We start from the raw sequence: 26977 nt of genomic DNA on the forward strand, positions 1-26977 counted from the left end.
CCTGCCTCTGCCTCCCGAGTGCCGGGATTAAAGGCGTGCGCCACCACCGCCCGGCTCCTCTAGCTCTTGAAGATTTGAATCTGTCTTGGATAGCTTCAATACTTCAAAGTCAGTTTAGTTGGGTATAAAACCACTGGTCACGCTTGTCAGAAAGGGCTCTGTGGTCACAAGAAAATGACCAATGCATCCAGAGCATTTCAGCTAAGCAAAGGTTCTTACTTCTGAAGAAAGGTGCCTCTCTGTGTCAAATCACAGAGAAAATGGCAATCATGAGAAAAGAAGCACATGGCCACAAAGGATCATTCATGGAGCTCCTACTTGAACTACACCATCCCCATGATTCTGTTTAAGCAGATAATTTATTGGTAGAAAATTTTAGAGTTTTGNCTGTCCTGGAACTAGCTCTTGTAGACCAGGCTGGCCTCGAACTCACAGAGATCCGCCTGCCTCTGCCTCCCGAGTGCTGGGATTAAAGGTGTGCGCCACCACCGCCCGGCTAGAGCTGTATTAATTATGAATGCTCGATCTTAGCTTAGGCTTGTCCCACTGGCTCTTTTAATTTAATTTATCCTGTTTCTATTCATCTACATTTTGCCTTGGAGTTTTTGTTTGTTTGCTTGTTTGTTTGTTTGTTTGTTTAACCTTTCTTTCATTCTGCGTTCCCACTTTCCTGCTTCCTCTGTGTCTGGTCTGGCCCCTGGAGTCTCCCTGGCGTCTCCCTGGCATTTCTTTTCTTTCTTCCCCAAGCCTAAATTCCTCCTCCTACTTACTTGCCCAGCCTGGAAGTTCCACCTATATCTCCTCCCTCTGTATTGATCATTCAGTTTTTTATTAGATTAATCAGGTGCCTTTAGGCAGGCAAGATAAAACAGCAACACATCTTTACACAGTTAGAAAAATGCAGCACATTGTTATATAGTTAAACAAATATTCCACAACGTGATTGTTTTTCATTGTTCTTTGTTGAGCCAGGCCCTGATTCCATAGACCAAGTGGGCCTCAAACTCATAGCAATCCTTCAGTCTCAGATTCTCCAGTTCTAATACTGTAGGAGTAAGTTACCACATTCAGCTTCTAATTGAAAAAATAAAAAAACTTAAGACACAATATTGCTATATAGCCTGGCTAGCCTGAAACTTGCTATGCAGGCCAGATTGGGCTCAAACTTATATTGATCCTCCTACCTCAGTTTTCCCAGGGCTGGGGTTAAAGACATTCATCACCATGCCCAGCTTCTTCTTGAAGTGTGTGTGTGTGTATGTGTGTGTGTGTGAATGTATGTGAGCAGCTGTTGTGTATATGCACATGTGTGTATGGATGCATATGCCTGTGTGCACACACAGAGGCCAGGGGAGGGTTGTGAATGTCATGTCTATCACTCTCCTCCTTGTTCCCTCACTGAGTCTGGGGCTAGGACAATGGCCAGCAAACTCCAGAAACCTTCCTGCCCCTGTTCCTTACAGCACTGGGGTTACAGCCATTGACGGCCAACCTAGCATTTTGTATTTGCGTGTATAACCTACGTTTATACACATGCACTTCTCACCGCTGCTTCTGATGGAAGCATCGACCCTGTGCTCCAGCTCCCTCCGTCCACTTATGCAAGGTTATGCACCGGTGCGTAACCTTTCCCTCCCATGGCTAGCTTCCGGCTTTTCTCTAACCTGAGGTAGGTCTCATCAATTGTTCTGTCACTGTGGACCGATGCATCAGGCTTGTCTGCCTGTGTCCTAGGAGATGTGAGCAGTCTTCCCTACTAACCACATCAGTTTCTCCAGCAAACGTCCCTGTGAGCGGATGAGCCTGGGCCTCCGGGAACGGGAGGCGGGAGCCCCACTCACTTGGCGTAGGCTTTCTCCAGCAGTGCGCTCCAGAACTCATTGTGGTCAGCAGAATGGAGGAAGACCAGGCGGTCCCTGAAGGTGGGCAGGCGGTCATCGATCACGACATCCAGCCACTCGCTGTGCTGCCAGAACTGGTGCCAGGGCAAGTTGAGGAGACAAGGGTGAGTCCCAAGGTGTGGTCCTCACGGTAAATGCTCACCCCTTGGGTCCTCCCTCCGAGCAAACTTCCCTTGTGCTCCAAGGAGAATCTTATCTGGTGTCACACAGGGCCACATGAACGTCGTGGCAGAGTCATCTGGGAGTCATAGCAGGGTAACCCAGGTGTCACAGCAAGGCTACCTGGACTTGTCCACTCACCATATACTGGGCTTTCATCCATCATAAAATTCAATTCCAGGACTGTGTCACCATGGAAGTGGGTGAGGAATCTGTCACAATAGACACCTTTGTGTTCTGAGCTAACACATCTTCTCCATAGGGCACCAGGTTAGGTGGGAGTGGAGGGTGGTATATGGGCTCAGCTCTGTTCCCACACAGCCCAGTCTCTGTGTATACTCCTACCTTGTCCTGGCCATTCATTATCCCACACTTTCCAACCCGCATAGTCCCGCTTGGTTCACAGACAGAGCTCCAACATGAATGTATGGACTTGGTTTCCCTATGTGCCATGCATGTGGAAATGAGGGTCATATGGGTAATGTACCTGAGAGTCTGTTTGGGTGTATGCATGTGTGAACATAGCCTTTATGGGCTTGAGTACCCATATACATACTTATGTTTGTGAACATGTCTGTGAGTGTTCATGTGCATGCACGAGGTGTGTGTTCATGTGCATGTACTTGTGGGTTAATCTATGTATGTATACCCTTAACTGTGCACTGTGTGGGCATTCTAGATGGCATCAACTGTCAGCCTGGCACAGCTTGGAGTCATCTCAGCATAGCAGTTGAGGAATTGCGCAGACTGGGTTGACCTGTGGCCGGGTCTGAGAGCTTGACTTGACTGATGTGGGAGAGCTCAGCTCCCTGTGGGGGCCCTGCCCTCAGCAGACAGTCCCATCCTGTGTAAGACCCCTAGCATGCGCTAGTGAGCAAACCATTGCTCCATGGTGTCTGCTTGAGTTCCTGCCCTGACTTCCGCTCGGTGAAGAACCGTGACCTGAAAGTATAAGCTGAATAAACCCTGTCCTCCTCTAGGTTATTCTTCCATCAAAGGGCTCTATCACAGACAGAAAGAAACCAGTACAGAGGGTGAGCACCAAGCGTGATTGTGTGTGGGACAGAATGTGTATATGTGAATATGTGGGTGAATGTGTATATGTGTGTGTGCGCATGCCTGTGTGCACATGTGTGATTGTGCATATATGTGAGCTAGCGCATCTATGTGGGTGTACCGTGTATGAGTCCACAGGTATGATAATGCAAGAATGTGCATTGCCTGCATGTATAGAAGCATGTGTGTCTTTGCACAGGCATGTTAGTGCATGTGTGTATTTATGAAATCAGGTAGGTATACACACATATGTGAGTCTATACACCTATGAACGTGTTTGTACATTGTGCTCATTTGTGTATTACACGTGTGCTTACCTAGGTAGAGAGAGATCGGCAGAGGAAGCAAGATAACAATAGGATCAGACTCCTGGGACAAGCCTCACCATCAGCTGTCACATAAGGTCGTGGCTTGTGTGACCGTGTTTCTCAGTTTTCTGTTTGAAAGCCTCCAACAGCTCCCCAACTGCACTTCCTCAGTGAAGGGAGCTGCTCTGCTTATGAGACATGTCCTGGCTCCCAGAGGAGCAGCTGTGTTTCCCTGAGGACACTGTGTGCGCCTCCTTTCCTGATGCTTGCTGCCTCTAGAAATCCCTGCAGAAGATCCCCACGGTTCACACTAGGACTCATGCACACTATCACACAGCTCCCAGAGCTGTCAACAGTACAAAGCTGCACACACTTTCTCCTGAGCCTCCTCCCCCAGAAACAAACCCAAAAGCTGAGGATTTCCTTACCTGGAAGTGAAATATCCCGGCATAGCCAAGGCCAAAGCCTTGGTCCTGGGGAACCACCCTGGCCAGTGCTTTCTGGTTGAGGGTTAGGGAGGCGATGGCCGCCAGGAGCCAGCAGTCTCCTGCAGAGTGAAGGTCACACAGGCATCAGACTTTCTGCTGCTGATTCTCAGGAGTCAGTCCCGAGGGGTATGGAGACACATTTCCACTTTTCTAAAGACGACTGAGTGACAGTGAATCTCTCGGTCCCCTCCCCCGTTCAGCCTGCTCTTCTGTCATGCTCTGTGTGCCTACTAGATACTGGGGCAGCTTTTGCTGAGTGGTTGCATCTCATCTTCATAAGGTCCCAGAGGACCAGAGCTGCACGATGTGTCTCAGTGGCTCTGGAGTCAGGGTGGGGAAGGGGTCTCGGAAACAACCGAGTGGTGTTTGCTGCAGTCCTGGGCTACTGCCTCTGCTAGACCAGGCTTGGTTCAGCTCTGAGCAGCAACAGCTCCAGGGAGGCTCCTTAGCCTTCCTTTCTCCCTTCCTTTCTTCCTTCTTCTTTCCTTTTTTCCTTTTTGCTCTTTTCTCATTCTGTATACCAGGCTGACCTGGACCCCGGTATATAGCCTAGACTGGTCTTGAACTTCTAGCAGTCTCTCCATCCATCTATCCATCTATGTATCATTTATATATCATCTACTCATCGCTCACTCATCCAGCTCGAGCCATCATCCATCCATTCACCATTCATCTGCCTGTCCATCCATCTACTGTCCTTCATCACTAATCTACCCATGCAACATTTACCTATCCACCATTCTTCTATCCATCCATTCACTGACCATCCATCATCTATCAATTGTACCATCTATCATCTGTCAATCATATTTATGTATGTATGTATATTTATGTATGATTTATCGATTTTGTATGGTATGTCATTATCTATTTTTCTATCATCTATCTATATTATCAATCTTGTATATCTATTTCTACCATCTATCTGTTAGCTATCATTTATCAATCTTGTTATATATTGACTATCTTTTATAATCTACCTATATATATTATGTCTTCAATTTATCATCTATTATCTGTCTTCAATCTATCATCTACATATCCTTATCCATATTCTATCTATCATCTATCTATCTATCTATCTATCTATCTATCTATCTATCTTTCTCAATCTAGTCTAATGTCACCAGTTTCAGCATCTGGCTTTGTGATTCTATGTGAAGAAACTCAGTGAAGACATTGAGATTCCAGTGTTCTAACCACAAGGATCACGGTGACAGCCTGGGCTCTGAGTAGCTCAATCTACACAAGCCATGCTTCCTTCTTTAGCAGATTCTATGACGTGTTTGTTTTTCACATATCCGGCAAGGGTAAGTTTTGCCCTAACTCTGATGCTCTGGATTGATTTCCCGCTGGGAGCCTGAAAGCCACTGTGATGTAATAGCTAGAAGTGAGGTTTCTGTTGACAAATGGCTTTGCAATCTGACTGCCAGCTATCATTCATGATCTTGGACATATTGCTTGGTTCCCTTGCCTCAGTTTCCTGATGTGCAGTCTTGGGAGGTGTCTGGGAATAGGAACAATGGTGTGCAAGCTTAGGGAGTGTATCTGGCAGGTGCATAAGTTCACGGTATAGGCGTCAGTGAGCTATGAAACCATGAGGTGACCATGAGGAGCTGAAGGGCTGGGAGCCTCTGAATCAGGTGCTGGTTTAAGGGGAGGCTCAACTCTCTGGAAACTTCTGGCCAGGCCCAGAGCCCAAGCACTACATACCAGAAAAGCAGGAGTGGCAGGGGTGGGGAGACCACTGGGCTCCCTGCAGGGAAGGAAGCTGAAGACTAGGGAGGGAGCAGACAGGGTGGCAGCCTTGCTCTGCCCAGCCCTGTTTCCTGATCCCAAGGGGCCGGTGCTGCTCTCACTCTGGGGCACTGAAGTGTCATCCCCTGTCGTCCCCTCTCCTCTCTACTTACCCAGTTCCCCTTGGCAGATGTCAGTCCTGGTGGCTCCTCCAAGAATGAATTCTGGGTTTTCCACAATTTCCTGGAGGGTAAGAGTACCTTAGGGAAAGGCCCAAAGCATAGCAACCATTACAGAGAGAAAGGCAGTCCCCTCGGGGGAAGAAGATTCTCCTGGAAAGACAGGAGGAGGAAAAACTGCCAAGGATGTACACTCTGACCTTCCGGAACTCAGTTTAGTCCATCCATAGCTCAGCTCAGGGAAGAGCCTGGCACAGGCACCTTTGTCTATAGAAGCTCACATGGTGTCTCACCAGGAAGTGCCAGCCACATACCAAGCCTTGGTGTGGGGCAGGGACAGGCTGGTTCTATGTAGCCCCCTACCACGAGAATTACCAGCTGCGGGCCTTTGAACTCTTCTCCATAGAATGAGCACGTGATCAGCTCCTCAGGCCAGCTTCCCCACACCCTACCCAGCTGCTTTCCTTTCTCAATAGGTTGTCTGTGTCTGCACCACATCTAGAGGGATGTCTTTATGTCACACGTAATTTAGTCCACATGTACTAGGAATGCTTTATTACACATCACTCTATTAGGAATTTAGAGTAAGTGTGTGTATTTTATGTATATTACTATAAACATTAACATAGAAACCTAATATGGAAAGTTCTATAAAGAACATTAAAAAGTAAAAGCACTTATATGGGACATGTGGGGTTTATTGAGACAGGGTTTCACTATGTAACTTTAGCTGTCCTAGAATTGGCTATGAAGACCAGGCTGGCCTTGAACTCATAGAGATCCTCCTACCTCCGCCTCCAGATGCTAGAATAAAAGGCCTGTGCCACCACATCCTCTAAGATGTGTATATATGAAAAAGTGTTTAGAATCTCGTAAGAACGAAGTCATGACACACGAAGCCCGAGATGGCAGTCACCCGTTAGCAGAACAGCAGGGGTCTCGGGACCCCTGACACGGCAGAGGTAACAGATAGCTCCAGTGGGAACCTTATTTCTGCCCTTCTGCCTGTGCTGAGCACGGCTCCCAGGGCTCAGCATGCTCAGCAACTGCCCTACCACCCATCTACATCCCCAGGTTTATTTTATTTTGAGACATGTTTCATGAAGTTGCCCCAGCTGGCCTTGTACTCCCCAGTCTAGTCCAAGCCAGCCTTGAACTTGGGTTCCTTCTGCCTGAGCCTGCTGGTTGCTGGGATCATCATAGCAGTCACTAGATAAAAAAGAGATGGGAATATAATGATTTGTTCTGTCTCTTTAAGAGACAAGCCACGCCCACTCTCTCCCTATCTCCTGGGGCAGGCTGATCTTCAGCTTCCAGCCAGAGTTCTTTCTCTTTTCCATCTTCCTCTCTGAGAGACAGCTTCAGTCTCTCCTTTCTCTCCCTTCTCGCCTCTCTCTCTCTCTCTCTCTCTCTCTCTCTCTCTCTCTCTCGTCTCTGTCTCTTTCTCTCTGCTCTTCTCTCCCCCCTTCCCTTCCATACTTTCATAACCCACTTAATAAATATCCAACCTCACTCTGCATCTCTGCCTGGCGTGCCTATCCATGTCTCTGTCTCTTGCCCACTGCCGCCGCGTGTCTTCCTGAGCTGGACCAGCCACCACTCGGGGACCTGCAGTCACCCCTGCCTGGGACTGGCTGCTCTCGGGACCCCTTGCCCACTGCCTGCCACCACTGGGGATCCTGCAGCATTTTTAATTTTTCCATTACCCCAGGAGTCTCTGAGAGGATCCTGGGGTAGCTCCAGCTGCAACTCCTCCTCCTCCTAGCAGTTCAAATTGTCTGTTTCCTCCCTGGGCTTCGTTCCCAGAGAGATGGTGGGAGTGGGGGTCTACTAAGGCCAGGGGCTGAAGTGAAAGCAGGGTGCTCTCCATGAGGCCCTCAGGATGTGGCAGTTTTGGGGCGTGTAGTGTCCTAGGTCACCTGCTGAAGAAGGGCTCTGTGCCTTTATTTGTTTCTAACGTGTTCATGTGACCTTAGGGGGAGGGTTCTGGGGACAGACTGTGCCGTTGGCTGTGCCAGAAGCCCAGGCCTGGCAGAAGACCGACATGGGAGGCCAGCTTCTCCCCGAGACCCTGCACAACCTTTCGTACTGGCCCGCGGCCCCAGAAACCTTGGAGTCCGTCCATTAATTGACCCCATCCGCCATGCCCAGGGCAGACAACGAGGCAGCAGAACAGCTCCTCCTCCATCTTTGTGTCTCAGGGTGGCTGTGTGGCCTTCTCTGTACAGCCCGGCACACTGTTGTCCTCTTCTGCTGTCCTCTCCCAGGACAGAACAAATCATTACATTCCCAACCTGGGACAACCTCACTGGTTTATAGTTCATGCCCCCAGGAGCCATGATGTCTTTCTTGTGTGTTTTCTAAAACTTAGACATGTCGTGTATTGAGCACACTGACATCACTGGAACGATGTGCAAGAGGAGGCAGTGGTTACAGTAAGAAGGATGAGGGCTGAAGGCTGGCAAGATGGCGCAGTAGGTAGAGCACTTGTATATGGGCCCAAGGACCTGAGTGTGACCCCCAGACCTCACAAGGTAGCGAAGAAACTCCCAGGAGTTGTTCCCTGACTTCCATACATGGGCTATGGAATATTGTTTATTTATTCACGCCTTCAGGCAGAATAAATCAGGGCTGGTAAGAGGCTCAGCAGGTAAAGGCACTTTATGCCTAAGGCCAATGGCCTGAATTTGATTCCTGGGACCCATATAGTGGAAGGAGAGAACCTGTTCCTGCATGTTGTCATCTGACCGTCACATGACCATTGTGGCACCTATGTGCACACACACACATACACACAAGTAAATGAATAAACAAATAAAATGTCAAGATAAGATTCTGAGCGGCTGATGATGGAGAAGCACACAGCAATGCTAACAGTGAAAATATGTTGTTTACTAAGGACACTTGTGTGCCCGCCAGGACCCACCTCAGTCACCTATAGGTGAGGCAGCAGCCGGTCCACTGCCCCTCCCCGCACACAACATCTGTTCCCACCCAGAGGGTGCAGCGTCATGGCCCTGGTTAACAGGGAGGGCCCCGACTAATGAGGGCTGCAAATATTGACCGTGTGTCCTGAGCACCAGCTGGGGCCTCCTAGGCACCCACTGGCTTTGTCTTTCTGGGAGTGGTGTGTGTTGCTTTGGAAAAGGAGCCCCGCTTTACCTGGGGTCCAGGTATCACAGACTTGCTGAGAACCTGTAGCAACATCCACCTAACCCCCTGGTTCATCCTCAGCTCCAGACCAAAAGCTTCAGAGCAGGGCTGGCTGTCTCCTAATACATCACACACATCTCAACTGACTGCCCCCCACCCCCGGCCCACTCCTGCACCTGCCATCCTGGATAGTTTGCCTTTGTGTTCTGATTTACCAAGTCACCAGAGCACTGATGCTCTGATGCTACAGCTCTGATCCTGCTCACAGGTCATAGATGAGACCTGCTCTCTGTGTGTCTCCAGAAGCAGTGGGACTCAGCTGGAGGCCAAATGTGGCCGGGGAACAGCTGAAGGTGTCTCCAGCCAGCACACTACCAGAGAGCCTCCCACAAAGGACAGAAAGTGGTCTTACAAGTGACTGGCTCTTCTCCATCCCCTTCAGTCTGCCCCCCTCTCTCCCCTTATCCCTATCCCCCTCCTGTCTCTCCTCCCTCTCACCCTACTCACCCCTGGTCGTTTCCACACAAAGGGGACCTGGGGCCTCTCGCTGTAGAACAGGGAACTGTTGCTGGCAGGGAAGTCAGCATCCTCAAACAAGGTTCTCGACTGTAGGCAACCCTGCCTCAACTGTTCAAAGCTTTGACCCGAAGAGTGGATAGTCCGGGCATCCCCGGGGACTGGGTGTGGCTGGGGCTTCAGAGACCGATGCAGGTAAGGCATGACGGCTTCTCCACAGCCTGGTAGAGGCAGAAGATGTGAGAGACGAGGGGAGAGTGGCCAACAAAGAGGAACAACCAGAGGCCCTCACCCTGGCCTCCACCAGCTTGTTGGGCACCTCCCTGTGAAATGAGATAGGGCCCCTCCCAGATGGCAAATACCGAGTGAGACCTCTGCCCACTCAGGCTCTGAGGAGGCACAGGCATCTCTAGAGCATGGCAAGGTCTGAGCAGAGGGAGGAGGTACCTCTATTCGAGGCAGAGGGAGTCCCTGAAGGACAGGCAGGGCAGCTTCATAGGGAAGGATAATAGGCAACCAAAGGGGTCCAGGAGTGTGGGGCCCAGAGTCAGAGCAGAGCGGCAGAGCGTTGTGGGTGGAGGGACCTGGGTGAACGACAATGCCACACTGCCAGAAGAGCTCCCTGGGCTCTTGTGAACACAATCCCAGCCTGACTTCCATCAGGGCTCAGCAGCCTCTTCTGCGGCAGGCCAAGTCCACGGAGCGCCATCTGTGATCCAGCCACTCACTCGCCTGACGGTCACAGTTGCCGAAGCAAGTGTGTTGCCACAAAGATGAGGTTATAGTCGTACTGAGCCTTCCCTACAAGGCTGGGGAACTGGCTCAGCATGGGAAAGTGCTCACTGCCCATTCAACGAGGAGCCGAGTTTGAGCCTCCAGGATCTACATTAGAAAAAGCTGGGCATAGGAGAATCTACTTGTAATTCCAGCACTGAGAACGTGGAGACCGGTGGGTCTCTTGGGGCTAGCTCAGGCCAATGAGAAGTGCTGTCTCAAAACAACAAGGCACTCCAGCGGGGGTGGCACACATCTTTAATTCTAGCACTCAGGAGGCAGAGGCAGGTGAATCTCTGTGAGTTCCAGGCCAGCCTGGTCTCCAAAGTGAGTTTCAGGATAGCCAAGGCTAGCTATTACACAGTGAAACCCTGTCTCCAAAAAGAACAAAAACAAAAACAATAAACAAAAGAACAAGGTATGAGGGCAGGAGAGATGACTCAGCACCTAGGAGCACTGACTGCTCTTCCAGAAGGCCCTAGTTTGATTCCCAGCACCCATGTAGTAGCTCACAACCATCTGTAACTCCAGTTCTAACAATCACTTCTTCTGGCTTCTGCAAACACTGCACACATGTGGTACATATACATAATTCAGGCAAAACACCCATACAGACAAAGAAATAATAACAACAAGGTGTTTGGCACTAGAGGAATATCATCTGACACACAAACACACACACACTCACTCATACACTCCCTACAAAAGCATGAGGTCCTGATGGTTTGGCCCCGGGACAAGTGAACTCAGCTATAAATCTCCCCTCCAGACCCTGCGCTCACCATGTCTCTCATCACATCAGACCCCCCCCATCATGATCTTGAAGCTCTCGGTGGCTTGAGCAAAGCGTCTAGGCATCTCAGAGGTAGACCCAGGCACTGCCCAGCACAGGCTCTCTTCCTGGAGCCAGGACAATGGTGCCTGAGGGGTTAGCAGGGCCTGTGGCAGGGTCTCCAGGTCTTAGGGAGCCACTGGGAAATGCTGGCTGAAATGAGATGAAGATGATCCCCACCTTTATAGAGTCCCGTCAAACTGACTTGCGAGAAACAGCGCTGAGACTATTGCCCCATTGACAGAGCACACATCTAGCATGCAGCAGGCCCTGGGCTGGGGGGTCAGCACCTCCGAAACAGGCGTGTTGGTTCATGACTGCAACGCCAGCGCTGGGTGGTAGGGCAGGAGCAGCAGAAATCTAAAGTTCCACAGCCTGGGCTAGAGACCCTGTGGGAAGTGGGGAGGGGAGGAAGAAGGAATGAAAGAGGGAGGAAAAGAAAGAAGAAAAAGAAATCGCCTAATTTCTCTCCATCTGAACTTCACGGTCAAGTTCTCTAGAACAGGGCCAGTCCCTCAGAGGCTTTCTGCCCTCGCACACCAAGGGTGTCATTTGGATGTGCCTCACCGACTCGCAGCAACTGAGACAGCCTTCAGGGTGCAAGGAGGTGGAAATCCGTAGCTGAGGACGAAGGTCTGTCTCATAGCCAAGGGTCCGTCAGTGGGATTTCCACTGTGGGAAGACAGTTTCATGCCATGTGCTGACACCATCACCTTGAGACAGAGTGCCCAGTTGGATGAGGTAGCCACAGGCCTCTGCTGGAGCCCAGATATGTATGACAATACAGCATGGTGGGAATGACCAGCGTCCCACTGTGTGGGGGACAAGGAAAGTGCGCTCACTGTGTTGGACCAGGGATCAGGAGGCAGGTGCTGTAGCTGTAAAGGGGTGGCGGGCATGGGATTGCACACTGACTGGGAAGGCAGCCTTGGGAAAGCAGCTCTCTGAGAGGGCGCCATCAGAAGTTTGAACAGAGGAAAAGAACGCCCTTCCCTTCTGGTGGTGTAGAGAGGGGGTGACGTCGGGAGTCATGAGAGCCGCCCACCAACAGGGAGCGCTGTTGGAGCTAGACCTGAAGTCACTTTCCACAGCTGCAGGTATGGCTCTGGTTACCAAGGAACCAGATGAGGCAGGAGCCTGGCTGCGAAGAACCACCCAGGCAGAAAGGAGCCCATCAATCACAAGACTTCACCCGGAGGCAGGGCAAGCTTTCCTTCCTCCTGCTAGAGGATTTGGTGCCTTGGAGCTGATGCTCGCAAAGTCGAGTCTTGCTTCCCACAGAGACCCAGAACTGTGGCCTGTGTCTCCAGAGATGGTCCAGGACCGAGGTGAATGTTCCCGGTTGCTGCAACTGGCTAAATCTGCCTAGTCCTTGAAGAGATTTTGCGCAGGGCAGTGGTGGCGCATGCCTTTAATCCCAGCACTCGGGAGGCAGAGGCAGGCGGATCTCTGTGAGTTCTAGGCCAGCCTGGTCTACAAGAGCTAGTGCCAGGACAGGCTCCAAAGCTACAGAGAAACCCTGTCTCGAAAAACTGAAGAAAAAAAAAAAAAAACAAACAGAGAGAGAGAGATTTTGCATAGCTACAGGAGAAAGTCCCCATGATGAAGGGCTGCACACAGCCACCCCTTACGAAAGGGGGAAGCAAGTTCTTCCATCTTCCACAGGAAGGATCGCACCTCTTATTTTTATCTGCTACTTGCCTTGACCTGACAGCATTCAGGTTGATATCACTGCCTGGAGCCGAGGGAGGCGACAGGAGGCTGCGGTCCCCAGGCTCTGGCCTGGCTGAGTGTGGATGAAAGCAGAATGGTGGAGTAGCAAAGGGCACAGTGCGGGAGGTGGGGGGGGGGAGGTTACATCAAGCACAGGGTCAGGTCACCTTTGCTCTTTAAAGCACACGCATACACACAAACATTTACTTGTGTGTGTGTGTGCTTGTGTGTAATTACGAGTTTCATAGGACAATGTAAGATGTCAGCTCTCTCTACCATGTGGATCCTGGGGACTGAAGTCAGGTTATAAGGCTTGGATCCAGGTGCTTTGCCTGCTGAACTGTCTTGCCACCTTTGTCCTCCTACATGGCGATCCTTGCGGTCACGGACTATGTGGACATACACATGAGAGGTACATCTCCCGTGAGCAAGGCGAGCCCACGCGCAGCCACCTTGCCCTGAACTCTCCTCCCTATCTCCTCTCCTTTTCTCCCAGTTCTTTACGTGTGGGAGGGGGTGCGTGTGTGTAAGGTGGAGTATGTGCATAGTTGAGATCAGAAGGGAACTAGGAACCATTGGTGTTGTTTCTTAGGGATCACACCTTTTTTTTGAAGATGGTGTCTCTCGCTAGCTTGAACAGACAAGAGACAAGAGTAGCCATTCGGTGAGTGCCAGGGTACAACTGTCTCTACCTCCCCAGTGATGGGTTTACAAGCATGCACCACCAAATAAAATACTTCTGTGTATTTCTCTCTCTCTCTCTCTCTCTCTCTCTCTCTCTCTCTCTCTCTCTCTCGTCCTTCTGCTTGCGAGGCACACACCTTTGTTTTAAATACCTTGTGTGTTAACCAGGTGCCAATCTCTCCCACCTGGAACACCAGTGCCGCAACCCTAGCCACACAGCTGGACCACGTACCTCGGACTATGTACAAGGCCACAGCTACTTCTCATCATTCAGATGAGCATAGCAGCCATTGTGGTTACTTCTCACACACATGTCCAAGCAGTGGGGGCTGTCAAGCTCTATACAGTGACTGGCGTCATGACTTAGCGGCAGCTAAGGAGCCCCAGCAACCACAGAGTTTCCTGGCAGTCCTCCGCTGAGGCCCTTGATTCACCTTCTTGGCATGTTTGTTTGGTACAGAATCTTACTCTGTAGCTCAGGCTGGCCTTGAACTGGAGGTGGTCCTCCTGGCTCTACCTCCCTCGATTGGAATTGTAGGCTTGCACCTCCGTGCCCTGCATCCACGCCACCTTGCCCCCCTCTTCCTCGTCTGCAGCGGAAAGACACTAGTATTTGTGTTTCCAAATGTCTTTGCTGTGTTTTCCATAGAAGAGCTGACCACTGAGTAAATATTATTTCCAGAGCTCAGTTTTCGCAAGAGACAGCCAGGCCCGTAGGACAGATCTTCTACCATTGCTTAGGGCTCTGTTGGAAAGAGGGTGATGACATTTTTCCATAGGAAGGGCCATGCCTTATCTACACTCACTGAGCTGGGGCAGAAGCTCCCTCCCATAGACTTTCCCAGCACCTGCTCCAAGGCAAACATGGAGTTTGGACTGGCAACGTGTGGCTGTGGCTGTGGGCGCATGGGCGCTAACGAGCCAGAGTAGAGAGGGTTAGGAAACAGCACTTTCCCTCCGCTGCTGTTACCTCATTCTACTGGGATGGAAATAGCGCTCTGTGGGCCACCCTGAGGACACCCCCAGAATCTGTCACTTTAATTCTGAAGATTCGGTTTAGATGTGTGTGACTGCTGAGGAATTTTCACTGATAAATAGCTTCTGAGGTCGACTATTGGAGTCTGCCTGAGAGCAGCTCAGTGGGTAGAGTGTTTGCCTTGCACGCATGAAGTCCCGAGTTCAATCCTCAGTGGTCCGTACACCAGGCAGAGTGATGCGTTTCTATAACCCCAGTACTTGCCTGTCCCTTCTGCCTTATCCCCCAGGCCCCATCTGGGTGGAGGGAGGTTGTGCCTGTGTCTACTCCAAGGCTAAGAGATGGCTAAGGTTTTGGGTGGTTGTGACAGTGCAAGCCTGTCACCCTCTATGGTGGACTGCATGAAGGAACCCCCCGGCAGGCCTTCTCCCCCGGGTCTGTCCCCATTTTGTCACCCTTCCTTGGTGTCCCACCAGCCTCATCCTCTAAAACCTCGTTTTCACAGCCCTTCTCAACCCTCGTCCATAGCGACACTCCAAAACCTCCACCCTCCAAAACCGGCAGCTCCCATCCACTGCCCAGAACATTTTGTTTCAATATGGCTGCACCGCAGATGAAATTTCCCAGCCTCCCCAGATGTGCTAGAAGTTTCGGGAAGGCACTTCCTACTGGTGGTGTGGGCCCACAGCACGTTAGAAGCTCCTGTGCAGAACAGGCAACTAACGCAATGATAGCTGTTCAAAGCCATACATCCCGGGAGCAGCTGGGGGCGTGAGGCTCATTCCCCGGCAGGAGGGCCCCTTCCTGGCAGGTCCTGAGAGCTTACAAATGCATCACGAGGGGCTTGAGTCCCACAGCCTGTATGGCTGACTTCAGGCTGTCACAACCCAGTCAGTCCCGTAACTGTGGCCCCGACCCTGGAACTGGGGTAAATGTGTAACTGGACACAACGCCAGTCCATTCTGCATGGCGCTCATCTGTCACCAGGGCTTCCTGGAAGGGAACCAAAGGAACATCGCCCTGGCCTTGGTCCATCTTGGCTAAGCCTGGATTCCCATGGCCTCCCGACCTGGATCCTCCCCCTGCCTCTGTACAGAGTAGCCCGGGAATAGATCCACCTCCACGCTTTGCAGCATAAATAAGCTGGGGTGGCTCACCAGGGAAAGCTGTGCTTGTCTGGGCTGAAGTTAAAAAGGTAAGCAGGGCCCTCTCGGTTCCTTTGTGGTCCTTCACAGGGTCCCACTGGGCAGTAGCTGAGCCGTGGGTGGGAAGAGGAGGCAGGATATGGTCAGAGACACTGAAAAGGGCTGGCTGGCATTCATTCTGGAGCGAGGAGCCAGAAGTCTGTGGTGGCGGGTGCTTCAGGAGACATGACCAAACCGACCGCGTCCCCTCTCCCAAAAGGCTAGATATGCAGGTAGGCTGGTCTCTGCTTCTCACCATTTGCTCTGGGCTCGCTGGAAATAGCTTGTTTTCAGCCAGGCAGGACAGCCAGACCTTCTGCCTCCTGTGTGCCCAGCTGGGTCCTCAAAGGCAGAGGGATTTGCACAGAACCAGCACTAGGGTGGCCAAGTCCACGGGACCTATTCCAGCTTGAAGGGCGAACAAGACTTCATTGTTCAAGCTGCAAGCAGCAAGGAGAGGCAAGTTGCATGGTCATCTCCAATAGCAACCTCTACGCAGGCTTAGTGCTGGGGCGCATGTCAGTCATCTAGCTCCTCACCGTGTCCTGTGGAGCCTCAACTCATCCCTCTGTAACAGGCCTGCTCATGGCTCTAAGGTTCCCTGAGGCCGGGTATGTTAGGAGGGCTCAGTAAGGTGGGAGTCCTTTGATAATGTCAGGCTAAGCAAAAAGGTAGCTCCTTCCTTTTTAGCGTGTGGTGCATGTGTGCGTATATGTATACGTGTGTGATAGATGTATGTGTGGTATGCATGTATTTATGCGGTGTGTGTGTGTGTATTGTGTAGTATATGTGTGTTGTGTTTTGTTTTTTGAGACCCGGTCTCACTCTAGCTCTAACTGTCCTGGAACTCACAGAATTCTGTCTGCCTCTGCTTCCTGAGTGCATCACCATGTCCAGCCCCGTGTATGTGTGTATTTATGTGTATGTGGTATATGCATATGTATGTGTGTGTGGTGTATGCACACTATGTCTGTGTATTTGTGAGTGAGTGTATATGTGTATGGTGGAGAAATGGGTTCAGGAGCCCCTGAACTCAGATGGAGACCAGAGGAGGACATTGTGTGTCCTGACTGCTACTCTCCTCCCAGTTTGCTTGAGTCAAGGCCCCCCACTGAAGGCGGGATAGGCTGGTAGCCCCAGAGACCATCCTGTCTCTGCCCGCCACAACCCTGGAGTCACAGGTGTAAGTGATCATGATTGATTTTTTTTTTACAAGGGTTTGGGGGAATTGAACTCAGGTTTTCATACTTGTGCAACGAAGGGCTCTTGGTTGCTGAACATCTCCTTAACCTTGTCCTTAGTTCTTTTAAGAGGCATTGTACCTAAATGCCACTCGTGGAACTAAGGGTCGTGTCTGAGTTCTTGCTGTGACCTAGTGTAGGTCACCAGACTGTCTGTTCCTCTACAATGTTGCATTGGTGACCCTACCTGACAGCTGCTTATAGAGGATCTGCCTGTCCCAGGATGACCTTGGGAAGGTGGGCTAACCTGAGACCAAAGAGTTCTCTGGGCACTCAGGGTCATGGGGAAGACAGATCACTGGGGCATACAGTGAATACAGCGGCAGGATACAGGATGCTTCTGGTGTCTAGGTAAGGAGGAGCTGAGGGAGGAGTCTAGGTGGGGAGCGGTGAAGATGAGCTGGTGACATAAGACAGCACTGATTATATTTAAAAAAAAAAAAAAAAGACAGCACTGAACATGTACCCTGTCAGTGACAGGACAGGCAACACGGCCCTGAGAAGCCACAGGACAGGGACACAAGGACATGCCTGTTTGGGAGGGACTAGAAAGGGGTCTAGAACTCCTCTGATCTCAGGACCTGATGCAACCTGGTTTCAGATGAACTTAGATGGCAGCAGGTTACAGCTGAGACCAATTGCCAGCTCTGCTTGAGAACAGCAGTGACGTCCTTCCTGGGACACCAGCTATGACACAGCTCCCTAGAAAGCTCCCACTCACAGGAACAGCAATATGGGAAGGGCTGCACCCACCCACAGGGCCCATCCTACCACGTGGGTGCCTGAGGCTGGTTCTGACCTGTGTTTAGGATAGCACAGCCGGGCAGACGCTCTTCTAGAAGAAGAGTTTCCACTCTGCTTTCCCAAACCACAAGACTTTGAGGATGGTGGGTGGAACCAAATATGTGTGCCAGGAGGAGAAGGTACTGGAGGGTGAGAAGCCAAAGGTCGTCTGACCAGTGGGATGACCCGAGCAGAGCAAAGAGAACTTGCCTGTCTGTGCAGCCCAGGCAGGTTTTTTTTTTTTTTTTCTGTGCAGCCCAGGCAGGTGCCCTGACCCAAGAATGGGAGGCAACGGTGACCTCGTAGCTTTGCAACACCATAGTGGCTTTCTGAAATTATTAACTTGTAAAGAGAAAGGTTTGCTTTGGCTCCTGGTGCTGGAGTTTCAGGCCCATTGCTCTGGACCTGCTGGGGGTATCAGGTAGCAATGGCAGGAACATTTGGCCAAACAAGGTGCTCCCCATGTAGCTGAGAAGAAAAAACAATAAAGAGGGAAAAACAAACACAGAGGTCCTGCAACGCCTCTTAATGGCACACTGCTGCTGACCTCAGGTCCTCCCAGGGGCCCTACACCCTAAACGTCTACAGAACCTTCCACAAAACAATGCTGTGGCTTAAGATTTCACCTCGGGACCTCGGGGGTAGTTTGTTGAGCACCCTGGGAACGGAAGGTGGAAGGTCATATATGTGAAGGTGAAGTGGGGGAAACAAAGGCTTCAAGGTGACCTCTAGTCAGGGCTGAGGCCCAAGGCCCAGCAGCAGTGCCCATGGACAAGTACGGTAAGAGATAGAAGGTCACAAAGCAGGATGTTTCCATAGAAACAAACACACATGATCCACATGGTCAGAACTGGGTGATGGACAGAATTCACCCCCTAGGAGCAGAGGAATACGATGTTGGATTTTCAGCCAGCTCAGGAGCCTCCCTCTGGGAGCACAGGCTAACTCTATATACTGTCTATGATAGCCGAGGTTGGATCAGGGCTGAGGTTCAAGGGAAAAGGGTATCCAGCTCACTGGGTGCCTCCACCCCCTGGTCCATGACTGGGCAGGGCCCCAAGTACTGTCCATGCCCCACAGCTATCTGGGCAGCTGACAAATTAATTCCTGGCGCACCATGGACCACTAAAGCCAAGCCTGGGCCAGCAGGCCAACTGTGGATCTTCTTCGGTCACTGTGGCATCCAGCCTGCCTATGACAAGTGTGGAAGACAGACCTGGGCTGGGGAAAGGCTTTGGTGCCCAATTCTGGCTATATGCTAGGACCTCACGGACACTAAGACCAATCGTAGGGTTCACCCATGTGGGTACGAGGACGACACAAAGATAGCTAGCTGTCCACAAACAGTTCTCCAGGGATGAACTCGTAGCCGTTGTCACCTGCATGACTGCTTCTACTGTGTCACCAGGGCTGTGTCACAGTCCAGTATGCTAACAAAAGGTACTCCAGATGTCAGGCAGTGGTGGTGCATGCCTGTAATCCCAGCTACCTGGGAGGCTGAAGCAGGAGGATCAAGGCTGCCCAGAATACAGAATGATTTCAAGGTTCATCAGGGCAACTTAAGAAAGGACAGAAGAAGGCTGGAGATGTAGCTCATTTGGTAGAATGCTCTCTCAGTATTCATGAGAGCCAGGAGTGGGTTCCTAGGCCTCTTAGAAACTGGGTGGCGGAGTATACCTGCAATGCAAGAACTCGGAGGTGGAGGCAGCAGGATCAGAACTTTAGTCATCCTAATCTACACATAGTGAGTTCAAGACCATCTGGGGCTACATAAAACCCCGTCTAACTAAAAAAGTAAACCATCTGGGGGTGGAATGTGAAGTACAGCACTTAGCTGGCAGGCAAGCGGCCCTGGATTCCATCCCCAGTCACTTTTCAAGGCCCGGGAGGAGGGAGTGTTAGCATGTAACCTGGGGAGCAAGCAATTCTATGAATGGCAGTGTGTTTTCCACGTGGACCGTCCCGAGTTTTCTGTGGATCTTTGACTGCAATTCCTTCTTCTCCCCATCCCAGCCATGGGTGGGTTCTCCTGAGCCGTCTACGACAGCCATGCTTTTGGTTTTGAGTGAGTTATTAAGTACATAGCAAACACAAGTAAAACTTAATAGCAAGTGGTAGATAGAAGCAGCAGAGAGATGGTACAACTTCAGGTCATGCTCTCAAAGTACCCAGCGGAAGTAAGTGATGCAGACGCAGTTGGACCTGACGTGGGGATGAGGAGGAAGCCCCGTTTTTAGAGCAGTAGTCCCATGAACTAAAACAGCCGTGGCCACGTACTCAGTCACTGGAAATACCAGAGCAGCTAAAGGTTTGGCTTCAGGGCTCCAAATAACCACTTACTACTCTCACATAATGTCATTCTAGGACACACAGAAGCGAGTGCTCGTGTCAACGATGACTCCCACAGGACTGGGCCTGAAGGCCATCAGCTTCTGCATCCTGAGCTGGGTCAGCCTGGCAGCTGGGGACCGGGTATACATCCACCCCTTCCATCTGCTCTTCTACAGCAAGAGCAGCTGCGCGCAGCTGGAGAGCTCCAATGCAGAGACGCCCCCAGATCCCACATTTGCGCCTGTGCCCATTCAGGCCAAGACCTCCCCTGTGGACGAGAAGACCCTGCACGACCAGCTCGTGCTGGCCACCGAGAAGCTAGGGGCCGAGGATCAGCAGCGGGCTGCCCAGGTTGCAATGATAGCCAATTTCATGGGCTTCCGCATGTACAAGATGCTGAGCGAGGCAGGAGGCGTGGCTAGTGGGGCCATCCTCTCCCCTCCAGCTCTCTTTGGCACCCTAGTCTCTTTCTACCTTGGGTCTTTGGACCCCACGGCCAGCCAGCTGCAGGCACTGTTGGGTGTCCCCGTGAAGGATAGAGACTGTACTTCCCGGCTGGATGGACACAAGGTCCTTGCTGCTCTGCAGACCATTCAGGGCCTGCTGGTCACCCAGGGTGGAACTAGCAGCCAGGCACCTCTGCTGCTGTCCACTGTGGTGGGCCTCTTCACGGCCCCAGGCCTCCGCCTAAAGCAGCCATTTGTTCAGGGCCTGGCCCCCTTCACCCCTGCCATCTTCCCACGCTCTCTGGACTTAGCCACCGACCCAGGTCTTGCCACTGAGAAAATCAACAGGTTCATAAAGGCTGTGACAGGGTGGAAGATGAACTTGCCACTGGAGGGAGGCAGCAAAGACAGCACCCTGCTTTTCAACACCTATGTTCGCTTCCAAGGTGAGGCAAACCCTTGGGTCAGTCCCTTGTGTCAGAGGTAGCATCTGGGTTTCCATGGCATCCCCATGGTCCACGTGTGAGATAGGCAGGGTTGGCGGGTTCCTGTCTCTGTGTTACTGGTGAAGCCCCGAAGGCTCAGGAAACAAACCTGGCTCAGGATGGCACAGCCCCACCTCCCTACTCTGCAGCCCTTCTGTGCTGGGTCATGTTCCTGTGTCTTGAGAAGCCTAGGACTCGGGTGGCTGGCCCACGCAGAAACACCCAACTTACTCGCTCACATAGGAAGTTACCCATAGATACCTGTCTGGGAAGTATTCATTCTGTGAACCCTTCCTACCTGCAAGACTGGACAGGAGTCTCAAGGGGACAGGAGATTCTGACCCCAGGCTTCTTACTGACCGCCAGCAAGTATGGAGACCCCAGGGCAAATGCCTGAGGCGTCACTGCCCTGCCCGGAACATGGAGCAGAGGCAGAGGGATCAGTGCCCCGCTGACTTGGGCACTGTGACAATATGCTTGTAGTCTATAAGTTCACATGGGAAAAACCTTGGCCTGCCTTTGAGACTGGGAAAGAAGGAGGGTCAGAATGTTAGGGGAAGGAGGCAGCCTCGAGGCTGCTGAAGGGTGGCTACACTCTGTAAGTCATAAGGGACCCTGGAGCTGAGCACAGTCTCTGTGAGGAGCCCCGGGAAGATTGCCACTGAAAAAGGAGCACCCCGAAGGGCAAAGGCATCATCCGTGGCTTAGTTTTTGAGAGAGTTTCTTCCCGAACCTGGGCTTACCATTTCAGCTAGACTGGCCAGTGAGCTCCAGGGGCCCTCATGTCTCTGCATCCCCAGTGCTGGCATTCTAGACCTGCACTGCCTAGCCTGGCTATTACAGAGCTTGGGGCTCTAGGCCCAGGTCATCATGTGTGTCGGACAAGTAGCCACCTCCCCAGCCTACAATCTCCGAGTTTGTAAAAAGTGAGTCGGCAAACCAGAATGGATCTGGACTGAGCTTGCCTGGCCGGGCAGGAGCAGACTGAGTCCCTGCAGGTGACAGGTGTGAGACCTCAGATTCCACACTAGCGTGCGCTGTGGCAGGGCCACTCTGGGGTGCTCAAGTGGCCGGAATTTGCAAAAGGGTGTCAGAGAGCACCCGAGGATGAAGTCTCCAGGTCAGGCCAGTGCAGCCTCAGGGCAGGGAGAGCAGGTGGGGAAGTTGAGGCAGGAGCTGGGGTGGGAGAGTCCCACCTCAGATTCCCCATCCACCCTCACTGAGCCGTCCCCCTGGTCTCTGGCTTCCAGGGAAAATGAAAGGCTTCTCCCAGCTGGCTGGCCTCCGTGAGTTCTGGGTGGACAACAGCACCTCCGTGTCTGTCCCCATGCTCTCGGGCACTGGCCTCTTCCAGCACTGGAGCGACTCCCAGAACAACTTCTCGATGACGCGCGTGCCCCTGGGTGAGAGGGCCACCCTGTTGCTGATCCAGCCCCACTGCGTCTCCGATCTAGACAGGGTGGAGGCCCTCGTCTTCCAGCATGACTTCCTGACTCGGATAAAGAACCCGCCTCCTCGGTAGGCAGGGTGGGGCCCTTGTCTGTCTGTCCGCCCCCTCCCCATCCTGCTATCATGAGCTGTGGAGCTGTGGGTACAGCGTGTTATCAACAGATACTACCTCCCTCCACAGGGAGGCGATGAGCCGACCAGGGCTGTCTGAGGCTTACTATTGCTGTGACAATGCCCAGAAGCAACTTGGGGAGGAAAGGGTTTACTTGACTTCTGTGTCCTGAATCACAGTCCACTAAGGGGAGCCAAGGCAGGAACTCAAGCACGCAGGAACCTAGGGGAGGAGCTGATACAGAGGCCCTGGGGGATGCTGCTTGCTCCTCAGGGCTTGCTTGCTGGCTTTTCCTATAGAACCCAGGGCCACCAGCCCAGGGATGGACCCGCCCACAGTGGGCTGGGCCCTTGCACATCACACACTGATTAAGAGATGCTCTACAGCCTTGCCTACAGCCTAATCTGGGGGAAGCATTTTCTCAATTGAGGTTCCCTCCTCTCAGATGACAATAGCTTGTTCCAAGTTGCCATTAAACTAGCCAACACTAGGGCCATTATCTTATTAGTATTTTGGTTTTAAGAGAGGGTTTGGAATTTGTGGTAATGCCCCTGCCTCAGCTGTACAGCCAGAGTGAGAACAAAGGGCAGACAGCTGCCCACCATCAGCAAGCTCTCTGTAGTACAGATGTCTCGGGTCCTCCTCCTGTTTCTGGCCATGTGAAGGTTTCTGCTGATTTTGAGAATTTCCTTGGGGCTAGGACGCCCTGTATTATGTGACCCTCTCTGAGGAGACACAAGCAAACACTTGTTCACCCCAGATTGGGCACTGACTACAGACCAAAGGAACAAGTCCCTCCAAGTTGAATTTGGTCATTGAGTCCATTCATGAGTGTGGGTGCATCACCAAAGAGCCCACTACAGCATGGGTGACCACTCAGGAAAGCTGTGTCCCTGGAGCTTTCTGCACAGCTGGAGGCAGCTCTCCAGTCTCTCCCCAGCAGCTGTTTCCTATTTACACAACACTGAGGAGGGGCTTTCTGAGGCTTGATGTGCCTTCTTCCAGAAGGGACCACTTTAACTCAGGACAGAGCTACACAACACTGACTGGGGAGGGCTCAGGGCCTCTTTCCTAAGTGGATGGGAGCTCCCCACACCCTAACAGCAATATCTCCGCAGGGCCATCCGCCTGACCCTACCCCACCTGGAAATCCGAGTATCCTACAACCTACAGGACCTGCTGGCCCAGGCTAAGCTGTCCACCTTGTTGGGTGCTGAGGCAAATCTGGGCAAGATCAGTGATACCAACCCCAGAGTGGGAGAGGTGAGCGCTGCTCTGGCTGGGTCCTGGGGAGGGAGAGTGGAGGGCAACGTGGAGGAAGCCGTGGGCAAGACCAGCAGGGATGGAAGGAAGAACAAGGCCTGGACGCATTGCCAGTGCCCGTTGGCATCCCAGAGACGTGTCGAACAGCCGTCTCTCACTCAGCTCTCTTGCTACCTCTAGCTCCAGGTCCATCTCTGTCCCTACTCAGTCCAGCCTTGCATCCTCCAAGAAACTGTAGTAGATTAGGATGGGAGGAATGACCCCAAGCCCTAATCGTGCCTGTGGGGAGCAGCTCAGTAAAACAGAGGGTGTGTCTCGCTACTGTGGTCATTGTCTAGCTGCTGGGAAACAGAGGGATTACTGTAGAAAGCACGATCCCACGGTGCCACTTGGCCAGATATTGGGAGCAACATCAAGATGGTAGGTGGAGATGTGGACGTGGGGCATGCTGAGCAGGAGCTCCTATGGGAGCTGGGTGCTGGTGCCCAGTACCCACTTAGAGGACTGGTGTGCACACACTTCCTCCTGACAGGCTGGACAGTGTCCTCCCTCGGGGCAGGTCAGCAGTCTCTGGCCTGCAAACCCTCCTGAAGAAGAGCTATCTCTGCTTTGCAGGTTCTCAACAGCATTGTCTTTGAACTCAAAGCGGGCGAGGAGGTGCAGCCAGCTGAGTCTGCCCAGCAGCCTGATTCTCCTGAGGCACTGGATGTGACCCTGAGCAGCCCGTTCCTGTTCACCATCTACGAGCGGGACTCAGGCGCCCTGCACTTTCTGGGTAGAGTGGGTAACCCTCAGAGCGTGCTGTGAGCTCTGGTGCCGTAGGGGCCCTTTAAGGTCTCATGTGCAGCCATGGAAACAAGGCTAGCTTCAGAGAGCTATCCTGGGCAAAACCCCAGTGCTGTCATCCCTGGCTTTCCATCACTGCTCCCAGTGAGGCAGAAGCCATCTCCATGGAGACCGCACTGCCCGAGAATAAACAATGAGCATCAGAGCTGGCCTCCTGGACTGCGGCTTTGTTTGGAGACTGGGGTGGAAGCCAGGAGCTGGTACTGAGCACAGACCACTGCTCTGCACAGAACTGCCATTCTGGGAAGAATTTGGACCAAACAACTGTTTGTGAAACCAAAAATCATCCACTTTTTACTCAAGAACAAAAACTGGGTTTTAACATTAAAATGCAATTGTCCCCTTGTTTTGGGCTTGTATTTAGCTGAGTGTGAGACCATGACCTTCAGAGTCCCTACACCACCATGTGTTTTCTTACCCTTGGCACCATGTTTTGAAAAACTGAATTTATACTAGTGTAATCCCACATGACTTTGCTGAGAAACACATGGTCAGTTTACGACAGGCTAAGTAAAATGTTCCTGAAGCTCTCGACGGAGGCCGAGGTGTGACAGCTAGGTACAGAGGAGAACCCTGTCCCCAAGCAGCACTAAGAGAGGACCTAGGCAGAAGGTACTTCCTTTACCCTATAGACACAGGCTACTGGCTTCTCTGCCCGTCTCCTTCAGATTATACCCACAGCTTGCAGGTGTGTGTGTTTGTAGCCGACTCCCTCCTCCCTGAACAAACAGGGAAGCAGGTGAACAATGCGGCGTATTAGCCACAGAAGTCCAGAGAGCACCTTAGGACGGCCGTAGAACCCATGGTTCTCCCAGCTTTGCCAGCTTGCTCCAATCCCACCCCAGCACCCTGTGGGCTGCAGCACGGGGCCCTCAGAGCGGAGGCAACAACACTGACTTTGAACTGCTCCAGAGCAGAATCATTTCTACACATGTGGTCACCGAAGGCAGGCTGGGACACGAAGGCATGCTCTTTGGTTGCACATGAAGGAGACAGTGGGCTGCAGGTACGCCCCTGAATGACAGACAGGCCTCGTCCTTACAGGCCGCTTTTATACCAGGAAGCAGTGAACTGCATTGGGGATGGGTTTTTAGTGCATATGTTGGGAGCTAGAAAAATGGATCACTTTAACTTTAAACCTGACTGAATTGAAACTGAGTCTCAGCAGGGAAACTAAGGAAAAATAACACGGGGGCTGTTTTGGAGGAGCCAGACGCAAGTCTCAAAGTGTTAGCTGTGGTCTGGTCCTCCTGCTCTCAAGTGCAGAAACATGGCAGGGGGGCTGGAATGCAATGAATGGTCTGGAGTCAGCCAATAGGGTAAGAGATTAGGCCGGGGGGGGGGGGGCACTACGGACCTCTGACTGGCTGGGCTGAGGCTGGTGTGCATGTGTGACTACACGGACTGGCTATTGAGTTTGGAGTATTTATTCTGCTTCCAAATCCCACCTGTCAGTCATCTCAGTGACATGCGTGGGCTACCTTTCTGTAGAAGGGAAATAGCAATACTGGGGTTGGGTTGGGGACAGTGCTCTCTCCTTTCTAGGATCAAGGGACAGCCTTCAGGGAACGAGGGTAGGCAGGGGTCCTTTGGGTATGGAAGAATGTGAGTTCAAGGCACAGTTATGACCTCTAGTGACTATCTAGAGACAGCACAGCTCCTCAATAGAAGTCCATTCCACGCACCTACAACAGCCACCAAGCAGACAGGGCTGACTGGTCTCTGTGTGGGACAGAATTCCGTGCTAGATCTCACAGACAGGAGGACCCTTCTAACTGCCAAAGGGAATTGTGTCACTGAAGACATGCATGATGAAGGCCACTTAGACTGAATTCATAACTTACACATTTGCAGAAGACACTTCCTTTATTTAGGAAATGAATCTTTGCTGTCAGCTCTGGCTCCTGACAGAGGAGTAGACAGCAAGATCAGAAGTGCTATTCTTTTTTTTTTTGATTTTCGAGACGGGGTTTCTCCGTAGCTGAAGGCGTAAGTCACGAACAAGGCCACACCAGTTTGGAGTTATGATTAATAGGCTGTTATTTATTTAAAGGGGAAAACTTACAGATCACCGTCCCAGACAACAGCCATCTGCACAACCAGGAAGGGAGTCTAGTCTCCGGCGGAGCAGGAAGTGCAGAGAGCGAGCAGAGGAAATAGCCGCTTTTTTAAAGGGAGTGAGACCACGCCCCAATGGGCTGGTATCACAGCAGCTATTGGTTGGAGGGGTGGAAGGACCTCCCGCAACACCTCCCCCTTTTGTTTAAGTAAGAGAGTTCTAAACCTACTATGAAATTATATACAATAAGTACAAATATCCTATTCTAACTAGCTTAGGTCTTGTATAATAAATAACTTGGC

General features: G+C 51.8%; 2 protein-coding genes across 4 annotated transcripts in view; one reads left to right on the forward strand and one right to left on the reverse strand.

Moving 5' to 3' along the window:
* The window catches only part of Capn9 (calpain 9), a 30886-nt gene extending 21185 nt beyond the window's left edge, over positions 1–9701 (reverse strand). For 2 of the 3 annotated variants that reach the window (XM_050147043.1, XM_050147042.1), the window contains exons 1-4: positions 9489–9701; positions 5823–5892; positions 3853–3971; positions 1842–1975 (exon numbers count right to left, since the gene is read on the reverse strand). In XM_050147043.1, the coding sequence (XP_050003000.1) occupies positions 1842–1975; positions 3853–3971; positions 5823–5892; positions 9489–9701 (536 nt within the window). The remainder of the gene's footprint in view (positions 1–1841; positions 1976–3852; positions 3972–5822; positions 5893–9488) is intronic. The other variant, XM_050147044.1, reaches the window with a different exon arrangement.
* Positions 9702–15533: 5832 nt separating this feature from the next.
* Positions 15534–24961, forward strand: Agt (angiotensinogen). The gene is made up of 5 exons (XM_050147029.1): positions 15534–15671; positions 20049–20907; positions 22197–22464; positions 23626–23770; positions 24386–24961. The coding sequence occupies exons 2-5, from the start codon at positions 20079–20081 to the stop codon at positions 24575–24577; spliced, it is 1434 nt and encodes a 477-aa protein (XP_050002986.1). The 5' UTR covers positions 15534–15671; positions 20049–20078; the 3' UTR covers positions 24578–24961.
* The last annotated feature ends 2016 nt before the right edge of the window (positions 24962–26977 follow it).

The sequence above is a fragment of the Alexandromys fortis genome, unplaced genomic scaffold (assembly GCF_014885135.2).
Source record: "Alexandromys fortis isolate MF-2015 unplaced genomic scaffold, M_Fortis_MF-2015_v1.1 scaffold_12, whole genome shotgun sequence".
NCBI classification, from domain to species: domain Eukaryota; kingdom Metazoa; phylum Chordata; class Mammalia; order Rodentia; family Cricetidae; genus Alexandromys; species Alexandromys fortis.

What these genes read in the sequence shown, in the direction of transcription:
- Agt (XM_050147029.1), top strand. Translation starts at nt 20,079, where the DNA reads ATGACTCCCACAGGACTGGGCCTGAAGGCCATCAGCTTCTGCATCCTG. An exon ending in CACCTATGTTCGCTTCCAAG is followed by an intron (nt 20,908 to 22,196) that starts GTGAGGCAAACC and finishes TCTGGCTTCCAG; the next exon opens with GGAAAATGAAAGGCTTCTCC. An exon ending in ATAAAGAACCCGCCTCCTCG is followed by an intron (nt 22,465 to 23,625) that starts GTAGGCAGGGTG and finishes ATATCTCCGCAG; the next exon opens with GGCCATCCGCCTGACCCTAC.